Below are 14,987 nucleotides of genomic sequence, written 5' to 3' on the forward strand. Positions count from 1 at the left end.
AGTCTTTTCAGATTTATAACATGCTTTACATGCTGCTTAAACTCTCTCTTCACTGACCTGCTGCTGGATAAAAGCAATGTCGAAAATGTATTAACGTGACACTCAAAATCTGTAGCTACATTAGTCATTCTGTCAGAGCCTTGGAAAGAACCTCACTGAAGTCAAGCAGGAAAACTATTTGTTGAAGCATCAACTGAAGCAGTGAGTTGCATCTCATTGAAATATTTCTAAGTACATGATCAAGCAATTGCTGAAGCTATAAAAGCCACAGTTGGTGCTGCAAATAGGGGATACATAACATAAACTTTGAACGGACCTCGTCACTGGTAGATAATCACCTGAGATTCTTCCTATTTATACCTCAAAGGCAGCCATGTGGGAGAAGATAGGATGAGTGATGTTCCTTCAGTGTAGCAACACAAYTACCAGAACATACAAACTGACAGTATTTTCCTCTCCAACATAGTGTGTAATTGGGGATTAGTCCAACCGAATGGAACCATTCTGGAGACACACTGATCTAACCAAAATCACCATTTTGTAATACCTGAACCACAGACAATGGTTTCCAGGCCCAGAAGAGTCAAGCAATCAATGTTCTTACAGAACTTTTTGCCAAAGATAACATTGTTAAATCATGCTGTCTGCAATATACCACTAGCCTAGAAAGAAGTTTACCTGAATAATCTAAGCACCTGGGGAACCCAGCCAGATGCCAGAGTCCAGAGCAGCAGAGTCGTAAATTGACTTAAATCAAATCCACTAGGTTCAGCCAACCAGGGATAAAAAAGAAATATATACTTTCCAATATAGGCAAAACCCAGATAGGACTTTATCCTATCCACTATGTTGGCCTCAGGGTACACTACAAACAGCTAATAAAGGGAAAAAAACTGCAAAACCTTTTTACAAGAGGCTGAAAAAGAGCTCTCTGAAAAAGAGAGCAAATTGTTGCTCAGTCATGCTCCTTCAAGTCAGATGTCAATTCTAAATTCTTGAGAGATGATGTGTAGAAAGCAATTCTGACATACTTATTTCAATCTGGAGCTCAGGAAGAGTTATTATTAAAGGAAAGGAAAGGTTAGGGTAGGGTAGGGTAGTAGAAGAATGTTCTTGCTTTGCTCTTTAAACATTAACTAATCTTGTATGTGCGTGTTGTGCTCTATTCTAGGGGCAGGAAAACAACTGATATATACTATCATTATAGTATGCCTCCAGCACAGAATACTGTACTGGTTTTAAAATGTAGGGCAATAAATCCAATAGTGGTCAGCAAATTTATCCTGGATATGGTTTAAGGCTGGTTCCTCCTTTCATTTATTGTCCTGTCCCCATTCATGTACCCTCTTATTTAAAAGCAGTGAGTTTGTGTTAGAAAATAAAACTGCCTTCCTAGGTAGTCACATAAATACATTCAAAAAGAGAAAGATTCAGAAAAGGAACAGCCTCCACAATCATTATTTTGTTGGTACGGTTCATTAGCAGAGGGGCAGAGGTACTCCCACCACAGCAGCCCTTGGCTTTTCTCAAGATTTCAAGCTTGGAAGAGTCTGTATTTACTTCATGCTGTAAATTCAGCAGGGAAGAATCTGCAAGTCATCCTTCCCCACAAGATGGCAGGGTTTCTCTGCCTATGGTTCTCTCCTCTTCCATGAAATTTCTTACAAGTCCCTTAGCTCAGTAGCTAGTACATCTCTCTGTGACAGCCACCTTCAGGGAAAGTAAGTTGTGGGTATTTCTTAAAGCAAATCAGCTGTGTTTGGCTGCATTTTACATGTCTTCTGCAAATCACAAGCACACTCAGGCAATCTCATTCTTCCCAAAACCTCCTGCTTTCACCAGTCTTGCAAGACAGCCTCCCTGCTAGGTCCATCATGGGCTTTCCAAGTGCAGCCCTTGTCTCAACAGTCCTGTGGGGGACGTCTGCCATCTGTGTGGGGCAGCTGCCTCACCAGCCCCATAGGGATGCCTGTCCTCAGTGCAGGGCAGTTACCTCGCCAGGCTCAAGGGGACGCCTGCTGTCAGTGTGGGGCAGCCGCCTCGCCACGTGGCCACCACGCAGGCAACACAAGGAACAGGCCACCTCAGCGGTGCCGTGAGGCCGGGCAGGCCACCATGAGGGCGACGGGGGAGTCAGGCCGCCTCAGCGGTGCCGTGAGGCCAGGCAGGCCACCATGAGGGCGAAGCGGGGGTCAGGCCACCTCAGGGGTGCCATGAGGCCGGGCAGGCCGCCATGAGGGCAACGTGGGGGTCAGGCCGCCTCAGCGGTGCGCAAGGTAGGAGCAGGCCGCCATGAGGGCAACGCAGGAGTCAGGCCGCCTCAGCGGTGCCGTGAGGCCGGGCAGGCCACCCTGAGGGCAATGTGGGAGTCAGGCCACCTCAGGGGTGCCGTGAGGCCGGGCAGGCCACCATGACGGCGACGTGGGGGTCAGGCCGCCTCAGCGGTGCACAAGGTAGGAGCAGGCCGCCATGAGGGCAATGCGGGAGTCAGGCCACCTCAGGGGTGCCGTGAGGCCGGGCAGGCCACCATGAGGGCAATGTGGGAGTCAGGCCACCTCAGGGGTGCCNGGGAGTCAGGCCACCTCAGGGGTGCCGTGAGGCCGGGCAGGCCACCATGAGGGCAATGTGGGAGTCAGGCCACCTCAGGGGTGCCAGGAGGCCGGGCAGGCCACCATGAGGGCGACGCGGGGGTCAGGCCGCCTCAGCGGTGCGCGAGGTAGGAGCAGGCCGCCATGAGGGCGAGGCGCGGACAGGGCCGGCATCACAGGCCGCCTCCGCAGGGCAGCAGCGGAGGAGCCCGTTGCGGCCCTAGGCGCTGTGTGGCGCGGTGGGGGCAGGCGAGGGGCGCGTGCTGCGGACACCCGGGCACGGTGACCGCGGCGAGGCAGCGCGGCGAAGCCCGGGGCCGGGCGCGACGACGGCACCGCGAGCGCGACRACGGCGGCGGCGGCACCGCAAGATGGCGGCCGCGCTGACGGGAGGCGGTGCCGCACCAGCGAGTGGGCGGGCGGGATGCTGCCTAGAAGGGCTACGAGCGGCGCTTCCGGCGCGCCGGTTCCGGGGCGGGGCTGTGGGTGCCGGTGTCCTCACGCAGGGCGGCCCCGGCGGCACCGGTGAGTCCCGGGCCGGGCCGGGGGAGGGGCAGGGGCACGGGCACGGGCACCGGGGCCGCGGGCGGCCTGGGGTGGCTCCGCGGGGCAGCACCGCCGCCGGGGCTGCCGGCGCGCGGGGCGGCGACGTGGCGCCGCGGGCGGGGGGCCGGGCGGCTCCGGTGAGCTCCCGTCGCCGGCGGAGCGCGGGGTCCCGTCCCCGCCCCGGCCGCGCAGGGGCCTCCGCGAGCGCCGGTGAGGAAGGCCTGCGGCGGGCCGTAACGCGGCTCTTGGCCCGCAGCTGCGGCACTAATGCCAACGCTGCTTTCTCCTCTTCTCGCTGTCGTACCGCCACCGCGGCGGTGCGCGGCCGAGGCAGCTGCCGCCGCGCTGGGAGCCTGCAGAGCCGCTTTGAGCTGCGCGGCGGCTGCGGCAGTCAGGCCCGTTCCGCCAGTTCTCAAAGCGTGTTTGCTCTCTAGGAAACATGACTCCCGAAAGCAGTTCCTTCGTGAAAGGTATGGTGCTAGGAGGAATCTTCTGCGTGTTGGTCACGCTTCTGGGACACGTTAAGATGGGCCACGGGACTAACGCGCGTCACCACGAGCATCATCACATTCAAGCTCCCAACAAAGAAGATGTCTTAAATCTTTCAGAAGGTGAACGTATGGAGCTTAGTCAAAGTATCCGCGTTTACTGCATCATCCTGGTGAGACCAAAAGATCTCGGGCACTGGGCTGCCGTGAAGGAGACGTGGAGCAAGCACTGTGACAAGGCAGAGTTCTACAGCTCTGAAAAAGTTAAAGTATTTGATTCGGTAGCCCTCAACACAAATGATATGTGGATGATGATGAGAAAAGCTTACAAAATAACTTATGAACGTTATAAAAATGAATTCAACTGGTTCTTTCTTGCACATCCAACAACATTTGCCATTATTGAAAATCTCAAATATTTCTTGCTGAAAAAAGACCCCTCACAGCCTTTTTATATAGGTCATACTGTGAAATCTGGTGACCTTGAATACGTAGATGGTGATGGAGGAATCGTCTTAAGCATCGAATCACTAAGACGACTTTCCGCTGTTTTTGAAGACTCTGACAAATGTCCAGAGCAGGGAGGTATGATTTGGAAACTTTCTGAGGATAAACAGCTAGCAGTCTGCCTGAAGTATACCGGAGTGTTTGCTGAAAACGCAGAAGACTCAGAAGGAAAAGATGTCTTCAACACCAAATCAGTCGGTGCTCTCATTAAAGAAGCAATGTCCAGTCACCCTCAACAAGTGGTGGAAGGCTGCTGCTCGGACATGGCCATCACCTTCAATGGACTGGCCCCGAACCACATGCACGTAATGATGTATGGTGTTTACAGGCTGAGGCCATATGGCCACACTTACAATGACGCACTTGTCTTCTTACCACCTGCAGGTTCAGACAATGATTGATGTCTCTTCAGAGAAGGCATGTAACCATGAAGTCAGCCCTTCTTGTGAACTGCATCTGTACAGACACTCAATTTTTGTATCTGATGGTACTGGTGAACGCTTTTGCACATTGAGGCTTGGTAATGCTTTTAATTTTAAAAGTGGAAAGGAGAACTTTTTTCTAAATCTTTTATACAGAAATGTTTCTGGCTTTTGACAGTGCTGGAATGAAATGATAAAGTTGTTGTTCATGTTTGTGATAAAGGAAATTAAATTTATATGGGGTGTTTGTATATGTAAATATTTATTAATGAAAACTCAAGTGAACCTTAGTCTACCGTTACAAATATATTTTTGCAAGATTTTGATTCTTTGAATTTTCAGACATTTCTAGAATGTCTTTATATCTTTCTAAGCTGTACCAATAAAACTGACTACAGATTCATTATCAAAGATTAACTTTAAACTATTTCCTTTGCATGAAGCTATCAAATTCACTTTTTGTAGTCTCAAATTTCAGTGGACTATAGAATCTTAGTTCATGTTTGTGGACAATGTGGAGGGATGCTATACCTACTAATTAATCACTGGAATTGATTTTGTGAGCAATATTCATCTTATCTTGTTCTGTTGAAACTACTCTAACTTATGACACAAATCAGGCTGAGCATGTTCCTGGGCCTTATGGTCAGATTAAGAAGCAGCAGACAAAGATGTAGGAAGTAGGGAGAATAACCTGAAGCCCCAATCTTAAAAGATTTATGTAGCCAAGAGGTAAAGTTTCAAATACCCTTTTTTTTCCATGCAAGCAAAACCATGTATTATTTTTAAATGAAGAAATATTCTTTACTAAAAAAAGCCTTGTGTTTTTCTTAAGAATTGCATAGCAGCAAAAGAATGAACTTAGTATGTGCTGCATCATATATTCTCTCGGGGGGACTGCAACCATGCAAGTGAGTAGACTGGAAGGTTAATAGTTTTAAGGAAGTATATCAGGTGCCCACTAGTAGCAGTCAGGTACCATTTACTGTAATTTGTGAACATCCAAGACAACCAAAGATTCTCAGTTTTAGTTGTAAGATAAACCTATTCACTGAACATTGTGAGAGACCAAGCAAGCTTTCTCCCCGTTAGGCACTCATGCCTATGGCGCTGAGCTGGAATCTTGGGATGCCCAACATTGCTTGATGCTGTTTTAACATGCAATTAAAAAAAATGCAGAGGTTCCCTATATGAAATGCTTTTATCTTACCTAAAAAAAATAAGCTAGTGCTAATATGCTACTATTTACCTATAAGTGAAGGGGAGAGTACTTATACTGAGCAATGAAAAGACATGTGCCTTGAGAAGTTTTTCCATCACAAGGAAAAGCCCATACCCTCTCTACAATAGCTTGAGCTATGCTGGTTATGCTGCATGGTCTCCTATCACCGTGTGCAATTTTCTGACCCCGTAAGAGCAGGAAGCAAGCTGACAATAGTGTTCTAAAACAACTTTAACAGACCTTTTAAAGTGACCCTTGGACTTTCATTCTTAAGTGGACAAAAGAAAGATAACTAAATTTGAATAAATATTAACATGGTTAGGTAGCCTGTTAGCACAAGAGTAATTGCTCATTTTAAGTTGTGCTTGATATATAAGCATATTAAAATAAAGGTTTAGTCTATTAGTTTTCACTCCTGTTAGTGGTGCTGGTAGTATTACAAGAAAGAAGTTGGTTAGCTGTCAATGCAAATGTAAAATATATATTTACAGATTTTTTAACACCAAGAAGCAGCATACACCTGCACTCTCAACCTTTCTTTGCAAGTGATTCAAAATAGATAAGTGCACAACAAAGCAACATGTAGAACTCCCAAATACTTTTTTTTTAAAGCAAGTAAGTGCATCTGAAAGTGCACTGAGTTTTACACAAATTACCAGACCACACTCCATTCCTTCCCCAGTCCCAGTAAATGGCAATGAACACTTCAATATGTTTACTCCATGTAAAATTCACATACCTGACCTAGACATTTCAAGACTTCAGGAGGGTCCTGAAACTGTAAACTACATCTAGGAGCATTACAGGCATTGTTGGTACTAGGGAATCTATAAAACACCTTAGAATATACTAGGTTACAACACCTTTATCAGACCGTTTGTAATATCTCATTCTATCCTCAGCTGCAGGAAAATACACAGTTGTGAAATGGCTGCTTCAGACCTGATGAGAATATCACCATCTCTTTTGGTGTCAGATCCTTCATTTTTTATGAGACTGGTAAGACAACTGCTCAGACACCCAAGCAAGCTACCGTAGCTCAGCTGTTTAACACGGCACACCACCTCACGATTTGTGCATTCTCCTCCTCCTCCTACCACCAGTCAGAGCTCAGCTGACATACCAAGACACACAAGTGCACAATGGTAGCTAAAACCTAGATAAAACTGAAGTTGGTATTTTTAACAACTGCAACAACTTGCTAAATTGGTATGTGAATCAATCAAAGCTTGATTTAACTTCTGTTTACAAAATCATTTTTAAGAGGTGGGCTTCACAGTTTACTGTACTCTGACAAAGCCAAAGTGAGAATTAAGTACAATTTTGATTTCAGTGATATTTCCAAATGTTCGATACAATTCTGACCTTGCTGCAACAACAGTCATAGGTCAAGCCAGGAAAAGAGTGGGAGTTAACAATCCAAAACAGAATATACCTCATTTGTCACAGATTTGAGATATACTGTAACACAGCAGGGAAAGGAGGAAACAGAGAAGATGAGGGGGGAGAAAGCCACGCAACTCGGACCGACTAGCTCATTTTACGCACCACAGAACCACTGAGGCACAGACTGATTCCCCAGAGTGCTAACAAGGAAATAATTTTTAGCAGAGCCTTTAAGCTGCATGTTAATGGTCACTAGCATTCCAAAGGGAAGGTCTGAGGTTTGACTGAACTTCCTTTTCCTGTGACACTACTGTAATAATCACCTTTTGTATTCCTGCGTTAGTAAATGCTTACATACCCTGTCATTTTCAATAAAGAGTAAGATCTTGTAAATAATCTTTGCAGGAAGAAAAATTTTAAAGTAGCACATACTAGGTGATTTATTACATTTCCCACGTTGTAATTTGACTTTAGGATCAGACTGAGAACACCTCTGTCACTGTCTTCTGCAGAGGTCGCAGCATAGGGAAATAAAACAGGCAAAACAGCACTGAGACAAGGCACTGCATACAAAATGAAGCTCTGTCATTAATAAAATACAAGTGTTAAAATAGAGGCTTGAAATATTAATAAATGCTTCCAGAGACAGAGTTATGAGTGATAGACCTTAAAATTTCCTTAGTTTATTAAATGATTCCACGGCACAGGCTGTTTTCCATATGCATAGCTTTGGGTACGCAGTCACTAAACAGAGTTGGGTTACCCAGACAAACACGCAGTGCTCTTTAGCCAGTACTGCAGACGCACATGTGGCAGTGTGCACAAGCTGAGATCTCTTTTGAAGCTCCACCTGAAGAAGAAACTCCTGGCTACACTGATAACCACGTTTTGCTATCATGCCTTTATTGAACAGCGATTTTGTTTCCACTCCTAAAATAAGAAGGCAAATAAGGAGCAGAGCATCAGGCACCGATTGGCACATATTCCATTTGGAGCATGCCCACCATTACTATAAATTCCACTGTAAGGAGAGTGATATCAAACAGTGTTGGCAGGTAGAAACTCGAACATTTATATATATTCTTTAGATATGAACTAGCAAAAAAGAATTTATAGTTCACATACTAGTTTAAGTTCATAAATCCTATACAGATAAATGCATCTCAAAAAGAGAAAACCCTGAAGTAAAATACTGAAGTTAATGCTGTTAATAAATTAAATTAGGTTAAAAAATAACATTAAAAAATAAAAGATGTTTCCATGTTCAGGAAACAGGTAGACTAAAGAGATGTTAATCAGAAGCAAAAAAAAAAAACCTAAAATGTTTTAGAGGTTGTATAAACCGTATTAATTATATTTCATATATGCTTTATATTACTCTGTTAGAAGAGCATAAAAATGTAAACATTTCTTGGCTTTTTCCTCCTATTAGTTTGAAATAGTCTACTCACAGTCCATGCATGATCTTTTCATCAGATATCTTCAGTGACTGAAGACTTGGATTTAAGACAAAACAATTAAGAACTGTAATGAAAAAAAAAATCTAGAAAACTATTGTAGCCTAACAGTACTTTCGCATTCACTTGATTTATTTAGCATAGCCACAGAACAAAGTAACTTGTACATTCAGTCACATTAAAAACAGAAGGAATTACAAAGCAGTCCACATTTAATCTAAGTGCATTCCTTTGGAGTAACACAGTTCCTTTTCACTTGTACGTCTTCATATGCCAAAGGCCGTCATTTAAATAATGGATATTTTCGATACCAATCCCTTTGTTGACCTTCTCACTGTAGAACAAGGAAAAAGGTATAGAAGTATTAGTCAGTTAGGTGAAACATTAAAGCGGTAAAAAAATAAAATAGTTAAAGTACAAAAGAGAGTATTTATCAATTGAACAGGCAGAAGCTATCATCCATAAAGTCATAATATTACATAGCAGGTGGAGAGGAAACAATATCTGTTATTACACATAACCACATTGCTGTATGATAAGACGAAAATATTTGCTTCCAGGTTTTGTCAGCAACCTACCACTGTATTTAACCGCTTCTTTGTGGGAGACAGTTCTTCACACGACACTGCTGCTACTTTTGTTAACTGTTTCATTCCTCTATCAAATTAGTACCACAATTGGGAGAGCCTCTCCTCACTGCACACATGGTGGTGTAACACCAAACAATGCTGGAACGCAGAACTCGACAAGTTTGGGTTCCAGATGTGCCACCGACCCAGCCAAATGCAGGCGATCTGCTTCGCTGCTGTTTGCAGGACATCTACCCACTTCATAAAGAACTGCAAATGCTAAATTTACATGCCAAGGACTTGCAAGACGTTACAGTTGGAGATTATCCCTCTACACCTTTTGAGTCATAGCATCTTTTAAATATGGTTCTGGGTATCTCCATTGGATTTGCATTTCTCTTTTCTCCAGCAGACTATTCCATGGGAGAATCTAGTTTTGTCACAATAAGCAAGACATTCTGGGACTGAGAACAGGCTTCATTCCCCCGGAGAACATAGTTTACTGTATTCACACTAGAGTGCTCCATTACCCTGACAACTTGCCCAAAAGTAAACAGGAAAAAATTACTGGCTTATTGGAAATAATTAACAAATTGTTGCATTATGTATCATACTCACTCCAAACAACAGAAATCACACTATTTCAGTTTTTTGTTTTATAGTATATCATGCAAAACAGTATTCTTACAGACTGCACAGATTAATATCATTTCATTTTCCTCTCCATGTTGCTTTTTTCCTCTTCAATTTATATTGCTTCTCACAGGAACTGGATGTTCAGCTGTTAGGCTGCTGAATTTGAACATGGGATTAGGATTAGAGATATTCTAGGCCTGCAGTGATCACAGCAGGTCACGCACATAGGGACACAAGTAGCTGCATCTCCCTTCTTCCCAGCTACTCTCCAAGTCTTTTGAAGGCACTATGAGCATCCTGAGGAATGCAACTCCTCAGCAGCTCAGGCAGGTCCAGATCCATGTTGCTGCAGTCCCACTCTACCCTTGTCCTCACTAACGCACTCCTGCTCTCCCTCGTGCTACCTGACCGTGCAGTGACCCAGTGCAGAAGATGATCCAGCTGAGAATTATCCCCAAAGAAAGTGTGACTTGTTTTCATCACGGTCAACTTTCTCACCCACACACGTGCTGGAAGGGGCTGGAACCAAAGCAGGCCAGATCTGCTGGGTGCAACTTGCATCTTACTACTACAGGTCATAGAACTTAAAATCACAAAATGATTTAGCTCCTGCTAACTTAGCATTACTTGAATGCTAAGGACAATTAACATCCATTTCCTTCCAATTAACATCCTCTTTGCCTTCTCGAGTAATTTTTCACTTGATGTTTATCCCTTGGACGGACACTTCACAAGAAGCCTAGCTAAGCTATTAAGCATGCCAGGCAGAATGCTGCATGTGGGAGCAAGGCAAAGACAGACAGAAGGTCACAGAGAAAAGCCTGGCTGAGTGACCAAGAACCAGCAGGACTTTGATCTCTGCTATGCCTGCAAACAAAAGCACTTCAGTGTTTTCAGCCCCCTCAAATTCAAATTACATCTCTTGCCCAGTCCAGCTAGTAAGTAGTCCATATAGATTTTTTTTTGTTCAGCAAGATCTTTGAGAAACTATGATCAGAGAGGAAGAAATATTAACATTCAAAGGCATTACTGATGTTGTGTGTCTTAAAAATCCATATTCCCATAAAAGAACGGTTTTGATTCCAGATAGTAGATAAATAAGTAGGGAAGATATTCTCTGCCTCTTCTTCTCCAGATTGAATATTAATCAACAGAATGAAGGTCTAAATAAATTCTGTATTTGAAAGAAATAGGCTGCAATGGTGACTCAGTAACCTTGGCAGTGGTGCTTCTATTCCAAGCTAACATAGGAATTATGACATGGGACAGGTTATATTTCAATTTTTAAAAGACTTACATGTCCTCAGCTGACATCTTCATTACTCCCACACATAATGCATGCTGTTTTCCCTCTGCCATTATTGCCTACAAATTATCGCTAAGGAAAATGGATTTTTTTAAACTATTTCAGAAAAGTAAAAGCAGTAAGATGAGGAAATCACTTCTCAAAAAAAGTATCAAAATCCCTAGTTGGACTTTTGCCCCTTTAGTAATTCCGGAGCACTAGTTTTTGAGGATAAGCAAAATAACGTGCTGTATTTAACAGCTGAATCACTGTGCACAGAACATAAAACATACTTATGACCCTCAAACAGCAATTATATTAAGAAAAAAAATCTTCCAGCACTACACTGAATTTCTTCCTTTGTGCCAAACAAGGACATGATAGTCTCTCCCCTTCTAGAACAGTATTACAACTACATGGAGGTCCATTTTAGATTCCAAGGTACAGAAGAATAGCAAAACAAATCTGAAAAATTTAAGTGTTGAAATCAGATGCGTCTTTTTTAAAGCTCAACAACACGAGACGCTAACTGCTGATCTTTTTCTCTAGCATCTGAGTAACAACAGAAGCAGCAGAGTTTGGTATCATCAAGGTTGTATTTGCTCGTGGTTCCTTTCTCAGTGAGATAATAGGCAGGAATGAATTAGGATACTTTTCTCATTTCACAAGTTCATTAGATGCATAGAGCAAAGTCCTGACTACAGCAAAGCTGATCACAAACCTCTCTCCAAATTCAGTCAGAACAGGACCAAATTCTTCTATAACTGAAGGAGGTACAAGATTAAGAGGGGGGAGTGGACAAATTACATTGTACCTCATGTCTTTGCACAGTTTGCATGAATTCACAAAGGGGCTCCACTTATCCATTAGATTAATGAAGCAGCATCCCACTTTACTGAGCACAGCAGGAACAGTTATTTCGGGCTTGGAACACCACAATAAGAAAGAAATAAGAACAATGTTTACTTTGACAAGTAACATCTCATTATCTGCATCTCTTCAGGTTATTAGTTATTCCGCGAAATACTATTAGAATCCAAAGTAATTCAGATTATGATCAGCTCAGAAAACACAAATGGAAATTTACTCATCTCACAGCAAGCGGTAATTCATCATTAAAGGATACAACAACAGTATCAACGGCAGCAGGGTAAAGTTTTGCTCCAGGAGATGTCAGGCCAGGGCACATTATATTAGCTCCACTTAGTACAAATTTAATCGCTCCTTTATCAACCTGCTGATGTGGCAGAATAAATGGATCTAGGAGGGGAAAGATAACAGCATTAATTAATATGGTGAGATGACAATATGAACAACTCATTACCAAGTCAGGTTAGAAGGGGCAGTTAGATGTATGCTGTGCTGAAAAGGTAGGAAGTTTGAGAAACAGTTACCAGAGCTCCCGCGGGGCAGTACTTTCCCCAAAGGGCAGTGTTTTCCCCGTTCACATCTTTTTCTCAGAACCAAAGATTAATCCAAAACTAAGCAAGCCTCTTGCATACACACGGAGCCTCTATACAGAATAACAATTTCAATAAGCTTTCACAAATGAAAACAATCACTTAAGTGCCCACATACAAGGAGCCTTGAATCCCCCAAATTACAGGTATAACCTCTTAAATGAAAAAATAAAGTTTAATGTTAATAGGACAGAAGAAAGGCAAAAGACAGACAAAAGTCATGAAGGCTGACTGTCAGCTCTCACCGCCATTCTTCAAGTGTCCATAGCTGCTTGAACTATTTCAAACACAGTTTTTAAACACTGGGATCTGACTGAATAACATCTTTAGGGACACCTGAGCTCATCAGAACCACAGCAACACAATCAAGAACAGCAAACCAAAAAAAAAATCCAAGAAATTAAGTTTTAAAAAGTTAAAATCATGCAGCATAAATTCTTGAAGGGGAGAAGTAATAATACAACACTAACTGATGATTAAAGAATATTTTTGTAGTAAGCACCTACAAGTATTTGAATGCAGCAAAAAAGGGTTTAAAGGAACACTGCAAGAATAAGACATACAGCATGGGGCAACAGGACCAACCACAAGAAATTTAGACTCAAGGAAAATTCTCTCAAGAATTCTTATAGCACTTTGTGCAATTTAATCCTTAAAAATGAAAGTCTGGGTTGCTTAACATCTAGCATTACGATAATTTTGGAGAAAGCAAACCATATAGGCAGCTGAAATATCAAAGCAATAGAGTACATCTTCTAACCTGGAACTTATCTTTAAGATCTATTCTGGAACCTATATAGGCATGTAACTAAGTTCTTTTTAACTCAGTTCTACAGAAGTCCTGCTGAATCCTCCTCTCAGCTCTTTCCCCCCACCAGAGCTGTCCTCAGGGAACTTACATTTGTGGAGTAACCTTAGAGTTGGGTAAAAAATCCCTTCTCTTTGCCTGAAGAACAGCAACTCCCCATTCACAGTGAGGATTTCTATATGTTCATGACTGTGAGACAGGGGGGGAAAAAAAAAAAAACAAGTTATTCAAACAACTACTTAACCCTTTGATATTTTAAGTTAAATATTTCAGTTCACACAGTCTGGTCTGTCCTAGCATCTGAGAGTTAAGGCAGTAAACTAACAGGAAATTTTGGAACAAAATATATTATCCTGTGGTATGCCCTATGCTCCAACATTTGTCTCCTGCACATTTTCTTCTCCTTAAAAGAAGATCTGCAGACAAACATCCAGCAGCTCTCAAGCTGTTCCCCCCCCCAATCCCATATAGGGAGCAGGCAAGGGGAAAGAAATCAGCAAAAACACACTACCCTGTATTTCCCCAAAAAAAAAAAAAAAATCCAATCACATATGGAAGCCTAAAATTAGTAAAAATAATGCTAGCGAAAGCTATCCAAACAAGTTTGAGCTTTCATAGCCATAAAGCTGAAAGCTTCCCTTAAAAGACTGATCCCTGGAGAGTCCCTGAATATGTTGTATATACCAAGTAATATTTTTATCTTCTTCAAACATCCTACTAACAGCCTTCAAAAGCATGATGAGCATATGCAAGCTTTATGCTTTGGTCATAACATGCACTATTATAAGAAATTACACACATCTCTCAAAAACATTAGGCTCATCTACTGTAGAAAGTAAACATATAAACAAAGCAATCCAAATACCTTAGAAGCACAAGTTAAGAGAGAAGAAACTTACCATCTTACTATTTTGACGGGGTCTTTCTTTGGCATAATCTGGTTTAGCCATGGTTCAATAACAGGAAACTGATCTATCAGTTGATTCTTAATACCTTTAATAACTGAAGTCTTCAGCTGGATGCAGTTTGATACATTCTCCTTTTCATCAAATCTGTCAAGTCAGTGAGACTATTTCAAAAAAGCAGAATTTGCTGCCTAAAGTATGCCACATCTGAGCAGCGTTTTAAGAAATGCTTGCAAATTGGCTATAACACTATCACAGCTGCCCAACTTTTGAATCTCAGATTGTTCACAGGGCTTAAATTTGATCCCTGGAGACACTGGACTGGGGGGGGGGGGGAAATGTCTCGCTAGTAGCCTGGTTTTGCCCCCAAACTTTGTGCGCATCCATGAAATAACTCGTACCGTCTCACAGCTGTACCGCGGCACACAGTGGTATTTCATCCATCAGTAAGCCAGATTTTGCTGATCACACTGACTCTCATAGCGCTGCTCAGATGTATTTATGAGCAGCCACTCACTTTTACCACAGACATATGAATCACGCTTTATATCACCCCAAAGCTTAGGCAACTTAAAGATTCCACTGCAATAAACAAATAAATGAATAAACATAGCACGCGCCGGAGCAGCCAAACCCCGCGCGCCCGGCGGCAGCGCCGCAGGCGCCCAGCGCCCCGCGGAGCCCAAGCCGCCGTCGGGCCCGGCCGGA

At 43.0% G+C, this 14,987-nt stretch overlaps 2 protein-coding genes across 3 annotated transcripts; one reads left to right on the forward strand and one right to left on the reverse strand.

Annotated features, from left to right (window-relative positions):
- The first annotated feature begins 3,047 nt into the window (after nt 1-3,047).
- C1GALT1C1 (C1GALT1 specific chaperone 1) lies at nt 3,048-4,968 on the forward strand. The gene is made up of 2 exons (XM_026089510.1): nt 3,048-3,113; nt 3,569-4,968. The coding sequence occupies exon 2, from the start codon at nt 3,574-3,576 to the stop codon at nt 4,528-4,530; it is 957 nt and encodes a 318-aa protein (XP_025945295.1). The 5' UTR covers nt 3,048-3,113; nt 3,569-3,573; the 3' UTR covers nt 4,531-4,968.
- A 3,745-nt stretch (nt 4,969-8,713) lies between these two features.
- MCTS1 (MCTS1, re-initiation and release factor) lies at nt 8,714-14,875 on the reverse strand. 2 transcript variants are annotated; one of them, XM_026089511.1, is made up of 6 exons: nt 14,681-14,866; nt 14,274-14,426; nt 13,466-13,563; nt 12,233-12,366; nt 11,119-11,186; nt 8,714-8,950 (listed from the first exon to the last, which is right to left on the reverse strand). In XM_026089511.1, the coding sequence occupies exons 2-6, from the start codon at nt 14,306-14,308 to the stop codon at nt 8,869-8,871; spliced, it is 417 nt and encodes a 138-aa protein (XP_025945296.1). In that variant the 5' UTR covers nt 14,309-14,426; nt 14,681-14,866; the 3' UTR covers nt 8,714-8,868. The 2 variants fall into 2 exon arrangements, with proteins under 2 accessions (XP_025945296.1, XP_025945297.1); XM_026089512.1 differs by lacking the exon at nt 8,714-8,950 and adding an exon at nt 9,741-9,977 and having other exon boundaries at nt 14,681-14,875.
- Between the last annotated feature and the right edge of the window lie 112 nt (nt 14,876-14,987).

This window comes from Apteryx rowi, unplaced genomic scaffold (assembly GCF_003343035.1).
Source record: "Apteryx rowi isolate R43461 unplaced genomic scaffold, aptRow1 scaffold_82, whole genome shotgun sequence".
Taxonomy (NCBI): domain Eukaryota; kingdom Metazoa; phylum Chordata; class Aves; order Apterygiformes; family Apterygidae; genus Apteryx; species Apteryx rowi.

Bases quoted from the DNA above. Each gene is read 5' to 3' on its own strand.
- MCTS1 (XM_026089511.1), bottom strand. From the start codon at position 14,308: ATGCCAAAGAAAGACCCCGTCAAAATAGTAAGATG. The intron at 13,564-14,273 runs GTAAGTTTCTTC...CCTGTCTCACAG, and splicing joins CCCGTCAAAATAGTAAGATG to TCATGAACATATAGAAATCC. The intron at 12,367-13,465 runs GTAAGTTCCCTG...TTCCCCTCCTAG, and splicing joins TCTAAGGTTACTCCACAAAT to ATCCATTTATTCTGCCACAT.
- C1GALT1C1 (XM_026089510.1), top strand. From the start codon at position 3,574: ATGACTCCCGAAAGCAGTTCCTTCGTGAAAGGTATGGTGCTAGGAGGA.